The following is a 20426-nucleotide window of genomic DNA, read 5'->3' as shown; positions in this document are numbered from 1 at the left end:
ACAAAAACGTGAATGTCGCTCTTATTTTTCCGGTCTCCGCGCAGCGACGTTTGGTTTTGGAAGTAGTGTATTGCTGTCGACGCTGTCAGTCCGTTTGTTTTGGGAGTGTAAAAGAGAATATTTTGTTTGAGAGATGCAAGAGTCTTGGCCAGCGCGCGGCGGCTGCTCGGGTGACAAGAGCTCTCGCGCAGCATCCCTGGACCAATTGTGAGCCAGAGCGCGAGAGCGTTCCTGACGTCACGAGCCGCATCTTCAAAGAGTTTTCAACGGCTGCAAGTTTCAGAGTCCAGACTCACTCACTAGTTTAACAACTTGAACTTTAACTAAAACTGTCCATGTATAGCTAACTGTGATAATAGCAGTTACATATAAGAATTATTAAATAAGTTATTTTCAAAGTGCTTCAATGTGGAATAAATTGCATTTTGCAGACGTCGATTAAAAGGCAAGCTTATTTACGTTTACAAAGACAACAAAGGTATGGTGAAAACGTAAACATAATTATGCAAATTATATATGTACTTTTTCAGAGCATTTAATCACCATGATATTTCAAGTAATTGATAATGTTAGTTACCACATGATTATTAATGAAAAATTGTAGCATTTTTTTTTTTAAGATTGAACATTTTAGAAATAAAAATAGCAAGTATATGGTACAACAACCAACAATAACTGAAAAAAACACACAGATTAAACAGAGTTAAACAGATTGTCATCAAGATACCACATGGGCTCTTACATGGAGTCTTTACATTTAAAAGAAGAGAACTGTATTTATAGTCTAATTTCAATTTCACAAATGAAACCCAAAAAGGACAAAACTCTGTTAAAAAAAGTTTTACAATGTGCTTACTTAAGATGGAATAGCTCATATGTTCAGTCACAAAACAGCCCCAAAAGCAACTAATTCCAGTACATAAGTGTTCTAGATTAGAGTTTTGGGGTAATAATTGCATATTTCAAACTTTGAATTAGATTAGATTACAATCTTATATAACAGAAAAGATTTACATAGAGGTTATATGTAAACAACACCACATCCCAATACCAAAGGCTAAATATAATTAAACATGTTAACTATTAAATAGTTAGCAATCCACATAAGAAAAATCACAAAAAGACAGTGTAATCTTGTTGGAGTGTACACAGGCCATTTCACAAATTCAAGGCCGAAGAACACATCACAGATTTTCAATAAAACAAAAACAGAAAACAAACCAATCATGAAACCAATTTTTATATAAAAGATTGTTTAAAATCTTAATTCCAAGTATTTGATATGTTTTGGATCAAAGGTAATATCACTTTAAAAGCAATATTCTCTGGACCCATGTAAACTTTTTAAAGGACATGATTATGGTTTAACTGACAGTACAACTAACGAGCCCTGGTGCTTGTAAGGAATTAATTATGTACCATTTTCCTCCCCAGAAGTATATGGAATTGCCAGTATTAGCACATACGGCTAACCACATACTCAGAGCCAGACCTCTTCCTGTGTCAGACAGGACTGCCGGTTTCACGGAGTGCCTCTTGAGCTCCTTGCAGCGTCTCTCTTTTTACACATTTCCAATAACCAGAAATACCCAGCTGGGGCTGAACCTATGCAACACACAGGTGCAATCTACAGTAAGTCTACCGGTTGCTGCTTTGAGCCACTTACACACATTCACACAGATTAACAACTACTGTCACAAGATTGGGCTATAACTGCTCTTCAGATTAATGTCCATCATGAGTATTATTATCAGCATCGACATTAGAATTTATGTCAGAATCTACTACCAATAACTCTAATGATTTTTATGAAATGATTAATTTTAGCACAACATTGTAAATGAAATAAATACAATTCTGCAAATGAATAATTCATTATCAATTAAAGGGCTAAATGGTTTCTCACCCTGAGTCCACGAAGTACTCTGTCTTTCATCACATTGAGGAACTCTTTATCACTCAGACAGTTGTCCCCGTCCAGGTCAAAGATCTTAAAAACGGTGTCCAAAACGTTCTCTGAAAGGTCGTGGCCTGTCGCTATCTTCACCGCTCGCTTAAACTGAGCTATAGAGCAACATAGTGAGGGAGATTGCTATGCATTTTAATGACGCAATCAACACAACTTGGAAAATGTCAAGAAATGTATTAATGACAATCAGTTAGGCTATGTCTTATTAGAAGTTAAAACTATTGTCATCCAGATCAGTCTTACCCATTCCTATTGGCTTGTTGGCATCATTAATCATTTTTACTGAGAAGGCGAAGTCTTCCAGATTATTGGTAAAGAGACAGAATGCTTTAAATTCATCAAAGGTGATGCTCTGACAAAGACAAAAAACAGACACTTTCACAAGACATTTTAAAATAAACTAATGGAATTATAATGTTACAGGATGCTACAAATGCACAAGATCTTTATTTTAGGTTGTTATAAATAACGTTTTCTTTTAAATTGATATTACAATTTAAATTAAATGTATAATGTAATGACCATGTCTTTCACAAGATATTTCAGCCAGTTGATGGTTTTATTATAAATGGCAGTTGGCATTCAGGTAAACAGGTTCCAGAGTTCTCTAAATCAGTAGTTCAACTTTTTTGACTCGAAGGCACCCTTCGACCCTTTTAAAACATGTTACCTGTCCAGTGGGGATCCTCTTCCTCATGTTGTCCCAGTATGCCTCATTGTCCTCTTCATTGGTGTAATGAAGCAGCCATTCAGCAAAGTCCTCCCGCCTCATGGTCTTCATCCCTTTAGAAAACCGCAGGAACTCAACTTCTTGAACCTCCGCCTGCAGATCTTCCATAAAACTACACAAAACCAAAACAAAATCCTTGAAATATCTCTCAAGGCTAAACAAAAGTTAAATCACAGGATAGTTGGTAGACAGGAGATGAGTTACCCGGCTTACTTTGAACAATGTTTGTTTTAAATGTAATTTTTTTTGAAGAAAATTAATACTTTTATTCATCAAGGATGCATTAAATTGATTTCTATTTTAAATAAATGATGTTCTTTTGAACTTTCTATTTAATAAATAATCCTGCACATTTTTTTAATATTTAAATAGTTTCCTCAAAAATATTATGGGCCAGATTTACCCAACAGGTCAAATGAGTGTGAGAGCACAATCCCATAAAAGCGCCGATGGGAGTGATCTACTAACAACGTGCAAATTAAAGAACACGGATCATTTCCATAATGACCAATGCAATCTAGAGAGCAGCGCAAATTAGCGTCTGGTTTAAGTCATGCTTTTTTGGGGCATTGACTAGCACATACTTTAGCAAATCATGTTGCGTAATCCATTTAAATACTCTCCTCCCATAAATTTTGCGTCTGAAAGGGAAAACCCTACAAATGCATATGCAATAAGGTCAGCCGCAAAATGTGTCCACAAATTTTTCACTGCATATCTTTAGTAAATCCTGATGACAGTAGCTTTTTAACGCCAAAAGAGGGTTTGCGCTGGCACATGCTGTTAGTAAATCTGGCCTATATGTTTAACATTGATAATAATTAAGCATCAGTAAATGCTTACTGATCACCAAATCAGCATTTTAGACTGATTTCTGAAGGAACATGTGACACTGAAGACTGGAGTAATAATGCTGAAAATTCAGCCCTTTCATTACAGGAGTAAATTATATTTTAATATATAGGAAAATAGGAAAAAGTTGTTTTAAATTGTAATCATATGTCAAATATTACTGTTTTTCTATCAAATAAATGCAGCCTTGGTGAATATAAGAGACTTTCAAAACATAAAAACAATCTAATAGACCTATCGATCTTATGTTGCTGTATTCTGCTAATCTCATGTCTACACTTAACACTATTCAGAATCAATTATGTTATTTTTGTAACAATACATAAAGGAAATAAGTGAGTGGAAACCAGTGGCGGCTGCTGGTCTTTCAAAGAGGGGAAGCTCATTTTCGGCCTACATCATAAAAATTGTCCATTTATTTATACGTAAATTCTGCCCAACGTTCCTTTTCAAGAAAATGCTCTGTGACCCTATATCGTTCCAACTAGGTGACTTGACCAGTGTGTCCTCTGAATGGCCAGCAGTGTTAGGTATAATTGTATAAATGTAATAATATAATAAAGGTATAAATAACAATATAATAAAGTATAATAATAATACTACTAATAATATATAGGCTATTTTTAATTATTTTAATAATTATTGTTTTAATTATTACTAATAATATTATAAAAAATATAATAGGATAAGTAATAATATAATAAAGGTATAAATGTATAATTGTGTGAAATGTATTATGAAAAATGGCTAGCAATTTCGACAAGCAAATACCAAGAAAGAGGTAGCAGCAGTTTATCTTTTGACTATCACTTGAAAAATCCGCGATGGGACTGAGCTCGAACTTTTTATTGTATGAAATCGCTGTCAATCAAAAGGAGATGCAGCCCCTCCAATCATCACGCGGAAGCCCGGAGTCCGGGCCAGCCCACTCCTCATTCACCCCCAGAGACGCTGAGCGTCCGTGGGCGGGACATAATCGCAGCATTTATCCAATGACCGTCTAGTTTCGAAGCGCTGAAAAAAACTGTTCAGAGCAGCCCCATAGAAGTCAATGGACGCTGGGCTTCAACAGGGAAATGCACTGTCTGTGTCGCTACGGGAATGTATGAGAAGGTGATCGAGTCAGCCGACCTGCTGTATGTAGCTGATTCTGAACGAACTCGTCTTTGAGATTAACGTTTTGTAACGCATTTTTAGTCAATAAAATGTTAACACAATAGTACATATTTGACCATAAATTGTTTTGACATTATAGGGGAAGCCGAGCTTCCCTTGCAGTCTTAAAGAAATCCCCACTGGTGGAAACATCATAGTGAAGGCAACAAATAACTTCTGATTATAACTGATCATCACTAGTGAGAAGTTTACAGATTTATATTATAACACAAATTTAAGGTCAAATAGCCTAATATTACAGATACCACACAACTATAATTTTTAATAATCACACAGTCACTTAAACATGCTAAAGTAACCAGAGGTAGTGTGCATTTTGGGTAATGCTGCTTTACCTGCAAAAATCTTTGTAGTGGAGTTTTTCCTTGCCATTTTTCCCAAAGAAGAAAACCTGTAGTGTAGTGTTGACCTCACTGTCACTGTCTGAAATCTGTAGAGAAACAGACAATGCTGTTTGCCTAAACATCTAAATGTAACAAATGTGTTTATAAAGATATACAACAACTGAACTTTGATATTGAACACAACTAAGAAGTGTTTCTATACAGAAAATAAGAATAACAAATTCTAAATCTCCCATATAACATGCAAAGTTGCTGAACTTAAACATGTACGCACCTCTGTCCCACCCTGCCTTAGCAGCTCTTTCCTCGGTCGAATAACTTTCTTCAGCTTCAAAAAGAGAGTAAAGTTAGTAAAAGAAGTCATGCACATTCAAATAACTGATTTACTTAGATATTCTCTAGTGTTTATGCATGTGTTTGTGTGTTAAGTGGCAGTGGGGTGTAGATATGCTCTGAAGAAAAATGATGAGTCTATTCATATAGCTTTTTGAGCTTATGTGAATCTTCTGCACCACATGGCACACTGATACCATGTTTGTGAATAGACCAGACATAATTCAATTAAAACATTTTTTCTGATGCTCCAATCATGCACCAATCATGCATCAACCATTCCCACATACCTGGTGCACACTGGTCTCATCTCATGCCAGCATTAACAGAAACACAAAGCAGACAGACCCTAATGACCACACTACTTACATTCCATAATGAATAAATCCAGTCAGGAGAACTTTCTTAGTTAAATTCATATAAATTTACAAGAAAAAAAGTTGTTGTTTTTAGTTTTTTTTTTCACATTTGCACTTATCAATTTGAGTATGAGAAAACGTGTGACGAGACATGTCATACCTTCTGAAATTCCTTCTTGTCCACATGCTCATTGCCATCAATGTCAAGCATTTTGAAAGCAATATGAAATCCTGTTTGAGGTTCTGGAATCACAATGCAGTTAAACAGAGTAAATCAATGGATACTGGCTACAAGGAGGAAAAGACTAACGGGTATAAGCTGCCCCATTGTCAGTAAATATCACAAATACAACTATGATATAATTGTGATGTTATGGTAAATACAGTATATTCCAGTATAGTTTCACAGCAAGCACTGAGTGAAGATGCAGTATTTTTGGCTTTGCCGGCAAAGTAGCAAATCTTTAACATAGGGCTCTAAACTTGTAGAACTGGACTAAAACTGCTGGTACTTAACTTTTTGTACACCAAATGTGCATCTATTCAAGTACAGACCTACTGCAAACTCACCAAAAATAGGATTGTTAGATTTTTAGACAATATTCTGATTGTACTCAAGCAGTTTAAGAACAGTGGGTCTCAATCACTAATAGCTGCGTGAATTATTCGTTTTTATACGCACAGGAAAATTTCACCTAATTCATTGTGTTCGTGTTGTGTACATGTCAATTCATGCAAATTCTCTTTTTAAACCCTTCCAAAGGATGAGGATGTGAATGTTTGCTTTTAATTGCTTCTCTGTGATCTCTGTGAGGTCTAAATGGGATTTACAAAACTCCTATCCATTAAAGAGGGGACAGTACCCACATTATTTGGACCAGCTTGACCCTCAGAGTCACAACCTGTAAATAATGTAAGTATGATTAATTATCGATTTATATATTTTCTACCAGGTGTTAAAAATATGTCGTTTTGTGTTTTTATATTATTATGGTCTCTGGTTAACCGGCAACTCACGTCTTACTGAAATATTTCTGCTTATCAGCTGTGGGCCCACAATTAGCTAAAATTCATTTTAATGCAGATTGTCTGTTGTTCTTACTACTTTAAGTAATGATAAATTATGGAGCAAGATTTGCTTTACAAACTTTAATGTTACATCAGTCATTCACGTTAGTGCTCAGCTCAGCTACACAGTTCCCATATGTACACCACAATAAATTAGAAATATACACATTGGTTTGTTGATGGAAATACACTTGTTAATGCTGATGGTAAGGAATTACAATGACATCATCTCATAACGTACGTCAAACTGAGTAACGTATCACTGAGAAACGTCCTGCTCAGTCGTCCATGCGATGGAGGTTCGGGGTGAATAATTAGTTCTTCCAATGTTTCATCATCGGACTTGCGCTCGGATTGATATGAAAAAATCTACGCCATCATTACTGTCTTTAGTTTACAGTGTGCAATCGCTGAGCTTTAGGAAGAGCTGAAGTTTAGTTATGGTAATGGCCGTTTCGCTTCCGACAGACGCTGTAAGAGGTAGACCAATAACAACAGACTGGGCCATCTGGCCAATCAGAGCAGAGTAGCTTGCGGAGAGGAGGGATTTAGAGAAACTGAATCATCGGACGAGTTGTTTGAGAATCATTGAAAAATGTGGTGATGTGCAATATATATTATGAGAAAATTAGTGTTTCTTGACCTTTGATGCATGTAAACCTGTTGTAGGAGACCCCCAAAACAATTAGGAACCTTTAAAATAGAATAATAGGGGCACTTTAAGGCCTATATCCATGTATAAAATTATTATTAAATCTTAACATTTATAAGGCCACCAGGCATATGTGATTTTTGCAAACGAGTGGTTTCAGTTGTTCCTACATTTTGTTCGTAAATTTGAAATAAATTCTAGAATGAAAATTATTGATGAATCATGATTTGTTCATGAAAACATTCATATGCTGATTTCACGCACAAGTTAGTGAATGAGATCCAGTAAATTTTGGTGCCAAACCAGAAAGTGATTAAACAGTGATTAAATTGTCTTTCTACCCATCTTCTGTGACTTTTGAGACTAGGAATGAAAATCATAAGGAAATATTTTGGCTTTGAGTCCACTTAATGATTGTGTCTTTTTTTTTTTTTTACTTGTGAGAAAGCAAGTCATCAAATCTCTCAAATTATTTTTGTTCCCAAGTTGGACTATATTGTCATACTGTATGTTTAATGTGGCATGCAACCAGCAAGGACAATGATGCATTGTCTAATTATTGTGCATGTATTATTTCACAAAGGCCAGTCTCTCTTTCTTATTGCATTCAAATAATACTGCAAACTCAGCTAAAATTAATTTTGCCATGATGCTGTGAATTCATCAGCAGTGCAGGATGGTGCAGACGAATTTTGACGAACATCACAAAAATATCTGGTTCCAAGGACGGGAAACTGATGTAGCTGATAGAAAACTCTTTATGAAATGATGTAAAAAAAAAAAAAAAAAAGGCCAGGAATACTTACTTGTAAGAATAGTGAGGAGAAACAGGTACTCTGTGTAAGAGATCAGCCCTGAAAATAATTGTTCAGACAAGGATATTCAATGTTAATTTTGTTAATTAAAACACTCAATTATGTAAACAGAAACAGCATATTCAAAATTAAATTTTAATTGTGACATTTCCTCAATGAGGCATGTGTTCGCTCAACATATACCTTTGTCTCCGATTCCTCTAAACAGGAGATTTCCTGCCTCAGCCCTGGAAGCCACCCTTATCATATCGTCCACATCCTGTGAGTCGACCAATCAGATAATAAGGCAAAGCTTTAATTGTATCTGTAAGACTTTCAGTACAATCACACATCACATCACATATGATCATATATTAATGGTATTTGTTTAAGGCTAGTATATTTGTCTTCGGAGCAACATTCATTTTGAACTAACAATATGAACTTACTGCTTTGGTCAGGATCTTTTTCTTAAGTTTGCCTGTAAGAGGAAGATCACAAGTTGTTGTAACAATATTTTGCAGCATAGTGAAAATTAACTGAAAAAAAAATAGCTTTGAGGTCTGTAGTTGGTGTTTGGAGAGATCCTGAAGTACATTATGCTTACTTTATGAATACAAGGCCTAACACGCAGAGGTGATTACTTCCAGATAAACAGCGTTTTCACTCGGATGTACACTCAAACCAGAAACATGTTAATATAAATGAGAGTGTAAGTGAAAGAGAGGGGAAGGCTGCATGTGTCAGCAATTTAGGGTCTTGGTGTATTTTGATAGTAGTCCACATAAAGAGATACATTTAAGCAGAGAAATATTAAAGTATGCACTTTTCGTAAAGGTAAAAACTGTCATCCTAAAGTAAACATAAAAGCTATATTCTATTTAGTCCAATAGAATAGGAATGCACAATATCACATTCTAATTTATACATAATAGTGCCTCCCCCTAGTGCATGTCTCTTTTTGAGTTTTTGCACATTCATATGATGGTATGTCACTTACAATCCACTTTCTCCATCAAGACTGAATGGAGGAAGTCTCTGGGTGTCATGTATGGCTCCTCTTCATAGATCATGGAGGCAAACTGGTTAAACCGCAGTCGTCTCATTGACACTTGTGGTACTTTGATCTCCTCTTTCTTTACAGACATACCAAAATGAAAAGAAAGAGTACAAGTTGCATTCATGAACTGTGCAATTGCATTGTGTCAAGAGCTTAAACTGGCCTCTAGAATATTTTGAGACATTAGAATTATGACCGCTTATCTTTACTTGAATAACTTGAATAGTGTTTAAATAATGTCTAACTGGAAAGTTCAGTATCATTTTACACAAAGAGCAAGAGGCAATTCTATGACTTTTTAAGGGACAACAGGGGAGCAGTGTTGTGATTGTTAATTAAAACTAAAACTATTAAAATAGTTTTGTTTATAGAAATAAAGCTGAAATGAAATATAAAAATAAGATGAAAATCTTAACCTTATAAAATGGAAACAAAGTTGCCTTGTCAGCTAACTGAAATAAGTTGAAGTTGAAGTACTAAAATTACTAAAACAAACTGAAATAAAAATAAATTAAAGTTAAATGGAAATAGAAAACTAATAGAAAAGACATACATGCAAATAATACTGAAACATAATATAAAATGAAAACCATATGAAAATGTAAAAAAAATAAAAGCTAATTTAAAATATTAATAAATACTATATTATAGTATACAAATAATACTAAAATAATAGCAGGGGGAGGGGGCAAATTTGCACAGTGGTAAAAATGATTGCAGCAAATATGATTCGATGATCTTTAAATGTGAACTCAAGATTTATTATCTCTCTTTAACCAATGTAAACACTGTGATTGTAAGATTACCTTAAACCAGTTTAAACTGAATCATGATGAAATGATAACATGAATCATCTTGTTATGAAATAAATATTTTTCTCCAAAACACGTTGGCCTCAATTATTGGCACCCCCATGAAATCCTTATGAGGAAAATATCTTTGAAGTATATTCCTATTCATATTTGCATTTTTTTTAGCAGACCAGGGTGATTAGGAACATGAAATTGTCTAGCCATGACTTCTTGTTTCATATGAGTATAAATATGAGGAAATGCAAAGTTCAAATTCCCTTAATCATCCATTACAATGAGAACAACCAAAGAATAGTTCTGATGTACAGCAAAAGATTATTGAGCTTCACAAAATAGAAAGTGGCTATAAGAAAATAGCTAAAACACTGAAAATACCCATTTCCACCATCAGGGCAATACAGTTCCAATCAACTAAAAATGTTACAAATCTGCCTGGAAAAGGACGTGTGTCTATATACTGTCTAATGCACGGCAATGAGGAAAGTTTGAATGGGACCAGTTTCTGTGGTCAGATGAAACTAAAATAGAGCTTTTTGCCAACAAACCCACCAGATGGGTTTTGGTGCATACAGGGATAAAAAAGTACCCCATGCCCACGGTTAAACATACAAACGGTACACGGTTAAACCCCTGACCTGAACCCTATAGAAAATGAGTGGGGTGAACTGAAGAGAAGCACCAACATGTCTCTGGGAATCTGAAGGATCTGGAGAGATTATGTATGACGGAATGACCTCTTGTCAGGTGTTCTCCAAACTCATCAGACATTATAGGAGAAAACTCAGTGCTGTTATCTTGCCAAAAGGAGGTTGCAAAAAGTATTGAATAAAAGGGTGCCATTAATTGTGGCCAAAGTCTATTGGAGATAGACAGAGAGATTTTCCTCACATTTTCAATTATTTTACTTCAATGAAAGGTTAGATTTTTTTTTTTTTTTAAATTAAAGATCAAAAGATTAACAATGCAAATGTATTTTTACAGGCTACTTCGTTCATATTTACCAAGGGTGCCAATAATTTTGACCATGACTGTATGTTACAGTTTGCTGTGACAGCATACAGACAGAACGTGATGGCAACAGTGTAACTATCCAAACTATTAAAAAAATGTGTACATAAACGAAGTATAATTTTAGTGACTACGAACAAAAAGACAGTGAGTCTGTTATGCTTTTAACTTCTCGGACAACACGACGATTTAAAAAGTTAAGAGGTTGTTTTAAAAGTTGTCTCTGCTTAGAGAAGTTTGTTTACCTTCGTGACCTCCTCCGCGTACACGATGTGTGGCCAAAGTGTCCGTCTGGGTTCATTGTTATGGTGAATAAATCCGCCAGCTACAACAGAGCCTAGTAGACCCGCTCCAACAGCACGACTGTACCATACACTTCTGAGAGGCCACAAACCTCTCACTGCGTTCCGCCAACTAGCGCCTAACCTGGCCCAAGTCGCCATTATTCTACTACGGGAAGTATGTTTTATCAGTCTTCTTTGGTCAATAGTGGAGTTAGAGTGATAAGAGTCGGTGATTTGTCGCCCCTATCAGGCGCACATCATAACTACATTTTGCTCGCGAGCTCGTGGAAAGTTGATTATAATGGAAGACGCACCTTGCAGTGCAAACGAGTTGTACAGGTAAATTAAACATTGATGATGCTTTAGTCATTTTACTCATAGTAATTTTAGGCACTCTGTGTACATTTTTTACTAAACGGGACATAATCTCCGGTTAATTTAGGAGAAGTGATCTTAAACAGTATTCTTCAGACGATCATCTTCCTTAGAAGTTTCAGGCAAGGCACGCTGAATTTATAAAACATGATATCGTGGTAATTGCTCAGCTTTAATGAAAACAAATATTTAAAATATTTTGTGCGGCTTATGGGACAATGAAAGAGGCCTGCTGTTCTATAAATAGACATTTATGACTATATAGCTATTGATAGCCATGATGAGATGAGATGAAAAGGAAGAAAGGATGGGGAGGGGTGAAGTCCACATTCTGAAACACAAGAAACAGGTAAATAGGCGACCTTTTAATCACCTCATGCTACATCCTAATTTTTATTTATTTATTTTTGCATGATTAATTATTAGTTGATAATTTGATAATTAGTTGAAAATGCATAACTCTGACGTTTAGCCCTATTCTGCTCACTCTTTGAATAGCCTTTAAGTTAGCGGTAACACTTTTTTATTATAAAATGTTTTATTTAGTGTCCTTGTAACACATGTTAGATGTAACATGTGCATGTTAACACATGCTACATGTAGCTAGCCTACTTGTTATACTAATAACAGTAAATTATGCATAATTACACGCAACTAACCCTAAACCAAACCCTAAACCCTAGGCTATGTAGTTGATTTTTTTTTTTTTGTATTTAAATGTATAATTACACTGTAACAAGGAAACCTTAAATAAATTGTAACAAAGTGAGATTTAGCTAGTGGTGAACTGGCAAAATATACATTGCTCTTGATGTAATACGTTTACGGTACATTTACGTTAGTTGATTAAAAGCATTTATCAAAATAAAAGACAAAACCTCTACACATATGTAATGTTGTGTAGTTATTACTCTGAAACTACAATGCATTTCCCATTAGCCTTTGCAACATATGCCGTAAGTTAATGAGCTAGTGAAAGAAAAGGACTGCATTCATATTGAGATTTGATTTAATTACATATGTGACCTACAAGTGGATAATGTCATAAAAAGACACCTAGAAGGTAGAACGTGCTGAAACCATTATAGGCCTACAAGTTAGTCCAATTTAGTAAAGTAATACCATAAACAATACTTGTGTTAATATTAATTGTATTCACATTTTTATTATTAATCATAAGCATTTATGACTACATAAATGTAAATAATTTTTTTTTATTTTTTACTCTGAAACTACATTTCCCATAGGCTTTGCGACATGGGCGTGTTTCTCTATGTCGTCTCCGTTTAGTTGAAGAATGAGCCAGTGAGAGAAAAGGACTGCGATACACACAGAACAATTTGCCTTAATTACAATAAATGGTGGTCATATGAAAGTATTTCGAGACTTTCGATGTGTTTCAGGTTTAAGCGGTTGTTACGCGTAGTTACACACCCTCAGGAATTGTTTGCTAATGTTTAATAACTGATTAATGTGAAGCTCATCCGCTAGTCGGTTAGCAAAGCGCCTTTGCCGCTGCGATGATGGAAACTTGAGCAGCTCAAAGCAAACACTCATCCAGCTCTTCAGACCACCCAAACACAGTGAGTTTTACTTTAAAAAATGTACTTTTAACAACGAGTATGTGATGCTGCCTTACTGAATCCCATAATGGCCGGTTTTATTTAACAGATCAGCTGCTAACGTACTAGCTGAGCAGATTTTTTACTTTGTTTTGGGTCTTTGTTGCTGACAGAGGTGTAACCTGGAAAATTAACTAATATGAAGTCAACTTATACAGACAAACTGCTATTTAGTATTCCCTACTGTGTAGTTATCTTAACATTATCTGCTGTTTTACCATCTGTTCTGTTATCTGCCAAGTCTTGTACATGTATAGTGAGGTATGAAATCTCTCTCTCTTACAGGGACCCCTGTGCCAGGCAACAAGATGCAGACCATAAAGTGTGTTGTCGTTGGTGATGGTGCAGTGGGAAAGACCTGCCTGTTGATCTCCTATACCACCAATGCCTTCCCAGACGAGTACATTCCTACGGTGTTCGACAACTACAGCACTCAGACCTGTGTGGATGGCCGCGCCGTCAGTCTTAACCTGTGGGACACGGCCGGTCAGGAGGAGTATGACCGCCTGCGAACCCTCTCTTACCCACAAACACACGTGTTCATCATCTGTTTCTCTGTGGCAAGTCCTTCCTCTCATGCCAACGTCAGGCATAAATGGCACCCGGAGGTGTGCCACCATTGTCCCGGCGTGCCCGTGCTGTTGGTGGGCACTAAGAGAGACCTGCGGGGGGACAAGGAGACCCTGGAGAAGCTGAAGGAGCAGGGCATGAGTCCCACCACTCCGCAGCAGGGCAGCGCTTTGGCCCGAAGCATAGGTGCTGTGCGATATCTGGAGTGCTCAGCCCTTCTGCAGGAGGGAGTGAGAGAGGTCTTCAACGAAGCAGTCAGGGCCGTTCTCTACCCCAACGCCAAGAAGCACGCCAAGAAATGTGTGCTGTTATAACTACATGAGGATGTGTGTGTGAAAGATTTTATGAAGGGTGGAATGTAAGTTAGTCATGTGATCGTGTGTTGCTACCATTTTTTGTTCGTATCTCTACACTACAGTTAGCAATAGGTGCACAGGCTGATAATGAGGAAGATTGAGACTGTGCGTGCTTGTGTGTTTGTGTTTCAACTTTACATGCATATCACCTAAGACTTAAATACGGTTTTGTAATCTAAAATCAGGCAGACAGAGTGGATTTGTCTAAAGGACTACAGGCATCGGCAACTTCTGCCTTCCTACAATGCCTTAAAACCCCAGCATATTTTAATCACTCTGAGGATATTTCATGCACCAAAGTGTAAATTCAGTCTAATGTGACCGAAGGTCTTATGAAGGTGCTGTCTTTCTCTTACCGCATGAGTAGGCTAACACAATTATGAGGGCTTGCAATCCCCCTAATTTGCGTGCTATGTTAATGTGAGACCCAAAGGACTATAGGTTTGATGGCCTATGCTTACCACAACATGCCATTTTTCCTGTATTGTTGCCTGTTAATGATCTCTGACCTTTGTAGGGTCGATTGACAGCTCAGGAAGTGCTGTGTAATCCCATCGTGCCTTTAGCGGCTCAGCCCGTACATCTCACAAACTCCTTCCTCGGCTCATTTCATTTAGGGTGCTACTTTGGGTGCCAGTTGACATTTATTGCTGGAAAGGGCTGCTGAAAATGTACTGAGAGCTGCTGTAGCTCACCTGCCTCCTACTTGAGCTGTAAATGAAGGGATATAGTGCTGTTTTGTAAAACCCTTGGGGTAGAAATGAAGATCTTTGTATTTGGCTTGTTGTGCCTGAATCCTCAAATTTACAACCCTGTTATTGAATCTGAAGTGCCACTAATATTTGTATTATTTTGTATTTTATCATGAATGTTGACACTCCAATGAAGTGCCCTAATAAGAAATATTGGAGGAGATATACTCTTTGTCTTACATCTCTGTTATACAAGGAACATCCAGACTGTGGTTAATGTACACAAACACTCCAAACATTCAGGCTTCTATTTGGGTCAACATTTACATTTTATATATTGAATGTCTACCTTTTGTATAATAAACATCAGCTGTTTCTTTTTTTAGCCAAAGGCTGCTTTGTCAACGATTTTGTTTTTAGGACATCAATACCACACTAATTTCTTTTTTTTTCTTCTTTTTTTGTATTAAAGCTGTTTTTATTTCTTGAAACTGTCATTATTGTTTAAGAATATACCTCCACTTGCATGAGAAAATAAACCAGTTTTAAAGTAAAACAGAATGGTTCTTTGACCTCAGATTTGTTCATGACGCTCTGTATAAACGCAGAGAGAACAAGTGGGAGAAAGAAAGAACAGCTGCATCTCTCTGACGTTCTTCACAATGCTTTTACAGATGAACAAAACCGTCAGCTGTGGATGTGTAATTTGTGTTGAGGCATTGTTCTTAGAGTAATGATCTAATGTTTAGGCCTGAATGCTTAATTTATTTTGGGACAGGTTGTCCTTCACAAAAAAGTAGGAGAGACCGGGGTTGGTTGGCACACGGTTCATTTCTCATACATGGATGATGTAACATTTCAGTGTTTGCTATCTTATCTTACAATACAATATTGAAACAAAACATCAAAAAATGTAACTTCTCAGGATAATGCTGTGAAATTAATTAAGAGATATTTGATTTTTTTTTTTAAATGAATGTTATTAGAGGTTATATTTTGATATTTATTTGATAATTATTCCACTATCCTTTATGGAAAAAGTTTGGTTGGTTAGTAGTATATGTGTAATATAAGAATAATTCATAAATCCTAATATGTGGATAATGTCATTAAAAGACTGAAGTAGAAAGTGAAAAGCAAATATTGTAAAATTATATTAATATTTGGATCTGGTCTATTTTGGACACTGGTCTACAATTTTTTAGAGGTCATTTGCTTCAGAGATAAAATGTGCTATTATGTATTTTTATGTGCTGAATTCACAAATGACTATTACTAACTAATTGGCTGTTGTTTCCAATTTTTACATTTTATATTGTGTATAGTACCTTTCACCTGCCCTGTTTATGTAACACTTTAAAAAATGTTAAAACTTTAAAAAGCAAAAGGGTTTTATAAATAAAATGTATTATGAAACAAAGGGCAAAAAACTATTATGTACATATTTTAGTCCTATTCAGTGTCTTTTCGGTGCTTCTTGGCTTGTCTCTTGCATTCATTAAATGGAGCATCTCTTGTCACTGTCCAGCAATAGTCTAGAAGCAATGATGGTGTGCTGGTGAAATTGCTCGCTGTGCTCGTTGCTCACTGATCTGCAGTTCGGTGAAAAAAAATCTATGAGATGAACATTGCCATTATGCAGAAAAACAGCTTTACGACATTGTAAATGTCATATATACTGACCCAATAGCATATCTTGAAAACTAGAGCCAATCAACAATTTTAAGTATAATTTATGTTCTCAGTGACCCAGAAGAATTAATAAAATTTGACTACATTTATTTCAAAAGCATTTTGGCTGTAGACCAGTGTTATAAACCAATAATTTATGATATAGTACATACAGAGGTGGTCAAAGTACAAAACTTCCTTACTTGAGTGAAAGTACAGATACTACTGGTCAAATATTACTCCAAGTAAAACATGTAAATGTACTTTGTTATTGTCCACTTCTGAGTACATATAAATTATATCAAGTAAATTAAACATTAAACATTTTAAAATATCAGACTAATGTGTGTTAGTTAAGTGGTTGGTTAGTTAGTAGTTAGTTTGGTTTATTGCTTTTATTTTTAAACACTATAGCTTTTACTTTACAAATGTCACAATCAGTGTTGGGACAATTGCAAAACATAACTTTATAGTCACTAAAGGGATAATTGACTCAAAAATAAAAATTCTTTTAACATTTACTTACCCTTATGCAAATCTGTGTGACTTAAAACATAAAATAAGACATTTTCACATTTTGTCTCATTTTTTTATTTTTTTATTTACAACAATATTCAAAATATATATATTTTTCTTTCTTTTTTTCTTTTGTAGCAGTAAATATAGGAGATATCTCCTACCCTTAGGAGATACCATTAGGAAGCATGGCATTAGCTTTCACTGTTACGCTGATGATACTCAGCTCTAATTCTTCACGCCCTGACGAAACTTACCAATTCACAAAATTAACGGAATGCGTAGGTGATATAAAAAAAGGATGACTAGTAATTTCCTACTACTTAATTTTGAAAAAACAGAGATTCTAATTATTGGACAAAAAATGTCCTCACGTAATAACCTAGAATACTGTCTAACTCTTAAAGGCTGCTCTGTCAAGTCTTCGTCGTCAGTTAGGAATCTGGGTGTGCTCTTTCATACCAATCTGTCACGGGCCTAGTATCTGTAAAACCGCATTTTTCCATCTTAAAAATATATCTAAATTACGTCATAAGCTCTCATTGACAAATGCGGAACAATTAGTTCATGCGTTCATGACATCAAGGCTAGATTATTGTAATGCTATTATGGGTGGTTGCCCTGCACGCTTAATAAACAAACTACAGCTGGTCCAAAACGCAGCAGCTCGAGTTCTTACCAGAACCAGGAAGTATGACCATATCAGCCTGGTTCTGTCAACACTGCATTGGCTCCCTATTAAGCATTGTATAAATTTTTAAATATTGCTGTTAAAAATATTTAGGCTAGCTCCCCAGTACTTGAGCGAGCTCTTAACGCATTATAGTCCTTCACATCTATTGCGATCTCAAAATTCCGTCCAGTTCATAATCGACTGCTAGATCCTTTTCCTATTTAGCACCAAAATTTTGGAACAGTCTTCCTAACATTGTCCGGGAAGCAGACACACTCTGTCAGTTCAAATCTAGACTGAAACCCCATCTCTTTAGCAAACACATTATAGACTTCCATAATTCAATGTTAGGCTGCATAGGTCAGCCGGAACCGGGAACACTTCCCATAAATCCTGATGTACTTGTTACATCATAAGAAGGATGGCGGCCGTCTACGCTAATATTAGTCTCTCTGTTTATCCCGAGGTTTACTGCAGTCCGCCGGATCCAGGCCATATCCAGATCTGATGAAGGACCTGCGCCTGGACACGACGACAACGCAGTCCTGAAGTGTCAACTAGTCTCTCCCCTGTGAAGGCCTTCTTCCCTTCCCTTTACCTCTGTACAGATAAAACTTTGTCATGATAATTGCGGTAGGCTACACGTGGCTATGCGGAAGCGATAAATAATTATTTATTATACATTTTCAAGGCCAGACAAGTAGTTTGTTGAGGGTTGGTTTGTAAAGAAGGACTACACGCCTGCGCAAATATATATTCAAACGCGCATACCTGTAGACTAAACACGTGACGCGCATGTGCACGCCATCAGCGTTTTCGCGGGTTTGCATTTTTGAGGTTTGCGCAGAGATAACCTTTTTTCTACATTTTTCAAGGCTTGCACCTTGGAATCTATTTCAGGGTTTGCGTTCTCGAGCCACCAGGCACTGTTTTGTGCGGATGAGCAGGCCGGAGGGCATTAAGTGTTTTCTGTAGAATGGTGTCGTGTAATCGGCCCCTAAGTTAATAACTAATGATCTTTGCAGCGGAAGTGAATTAATCAATCAAAATTAACTTTAGCTGGACAATAACTTTATTCTAGAGCTGTTATAAAGCCAAAACAATCTCTGTTACTGTAATTTTCTATTATCACTGTAAAGCTGCTTTGAAACAATCTAGCAGTATATTGTTAAAAGCGCTATAAATGAAGATGACCTGACCCGACCTATTTTTTGCTGACAAGAAACAAGGTCACAGGTGTGGAACGACAAGAAGTTAAGTAAATTATGACAGATTTTAATTGCAATTTAGGAAATATGAATGTGTTTGTTTTTGCTCAAAAACATTAAGATAATAAAGAATGAACATTATACAGCCAACATTCAGGTATGGTAGGCTATCTCCATAAACTATATGGAAATAAACATCAAAGCAACCAGGGACGTGCACAGGAATTTTGAGGGGCAGTTGCTCTGACCTGAAAAAAGCCCCCCCCCCCCCCATGGGCTATATGAAGGACTGAGAATAACAGGGTCTTTATTAAAATATATATACACAAAGAAGTAAAACACTGAAATACAGCACTCAATCACCTTAACTACTACTAATAATAACACAGATTGTATCAATAATAATGCCACTGACGATTCTGATTATCGATCCGATTCTTTAACGGTTCTTCTTGATAGCACTGTGTGGAAAAAATGTAGTATGCTTTTCAAAAAAACAAGTGGTTTTATTTATTTTAAAGCTTAAGCTTGAGTAAGCAAACTGTACTTTTTATGTAATTTATGTAATAAATAGAACCTTATTGTAAAGTGTTACTGATTAGTTATACACCGATTCAGACGTCTCCTGAGTTCACTGTTGGAAAGATCAGTTGTTTTAGCCATTCATTAAAATGAATCGGTTCAAATGAGTCATTAGTTCGCGAATTGGACGTGTCATGCGCCTTGTGTGATTATCCCAGCAGTTAGGACATGGACATCCAAGATTTCTGTCAACACAGAAAACATTTCATCACTGGATAGTTTTTTTCGTTTAATTAAAGTGTTGTTTTATGTCAGCTGAATGTCCGGAACACTTTTCAGAGAAGTTAAGGAAACTTATTTAGCACAATTCACACCCAGCGGTAATTCAGGAAAACAAATCTCCGAATGCTCCACATGAAACTTTTGGTCTTCCGACCTTTTACCACCGTATCGATTAATTTTGATTAATATGTGTGAGGGAGAGAGAGCAAGACAGCGCTTAGTTTGGAGACGGTGAAGTCTTGTTTACACTTTCGCCTGGCTCCGAAGAGAGAGAGTGCGCGCGCGCAATCGGGTCTCTCTCTCTGCTTGTTCTTTCAGTTAAACATGCGCCGTCACAGGCGCAGCAGTTCATCTACATTACTCACCGATCAAATAAGACTTTGGCGGGACAAAAATTCACTTTGGCGGGCGCTAAAACAAGTTCAATGCAGGAAAATTCTTGCGTGAATTTAACTGAGTAGTACATGACCATGCACTCGCACAAATGTGACCACATAA

General features: G+C 36.3%; 2 protein-coding genes across 3 annotated transcripts; one reads left to right on the top strand and one right to left on the bottom strand.

Annotated features, from left to right (window-relative positions):
* Positions 1-104: 104 nt before the first annotated feature.
* Positions 105-11612, bottom strand: micu2 (mitochondrial calcium uptake 2). Its single transcript, XM_081365848.1, has 12 exons — positions 11403-11612; positions 9278-9413; positions 8727-8758; positions 8482-8557; positions 8290-8337; positions 5924-6006; positions 5346-5399; positions 5063-5157; positions 2640-2811; positions 2213-2321; positions 1907-2064; positions 105-1605 (listed from the first exon to the last, which is right to left on the bottom strand). Exons 1-12 carry the CDS (start codon positions 11598-11600, stop codon positions 1504-1506), a joined length of 1263 nt encoding a protein of 420 aa, XP_081221974.1. The 5' UTR covers positions 11601-11612; the 3' UTR covers positions 105-1503.
* A 19-nt stretch (positions 11613-11631) lies between these two features.
* Positions 11632-16480, top strand: rhogc (ras homolog gene family, member Gc). Of its 2 annotated transcripts, none has more exons than XM_081365850.1 (2): positions 11632-11780; positions 13724-15608. In XM_081365850.1, exon 2 carries the CDS (start codon positions 13747-13749, stop codon positions 14320-14322), a length of 576 nt encoding a protein of 191 aa, XP_081221976.1. In that variant the 5' UTR covers positions 11632-11780; positions 13724-13746; the 3' UTR covers positions 14323-15608. The 2 variants fall into 2 exon arrangements, with proteins under 2 accessions (XP_081221976.1, XP_081221975.1); XM_081365849.1 differs by lacking the exon at positions 11632-11780 and adding an exon at positions 13064-13399 and having other exon boundaries at positions 13724-16480.
* Positions 16481-20426: the final 3946 nt, after the last annotated feature.

This window comes from Scardinius erythrophthalmus, assembly GCF_964197995.2.
Source record: "Scardinius erythrophthalmus genome assembly, chromosome: 5".
Taxonomy (NCBI): domain Eukaryota; kingdom Metazoa; phylum Chordata; class Actinopteri; order Cypriniformes; family Leuciscidae; genus Scardinius; species Scardinius erythrophthalmus.
This window is presented reverse-complemented; position numbering and strand designations above follow the sequence as displayed.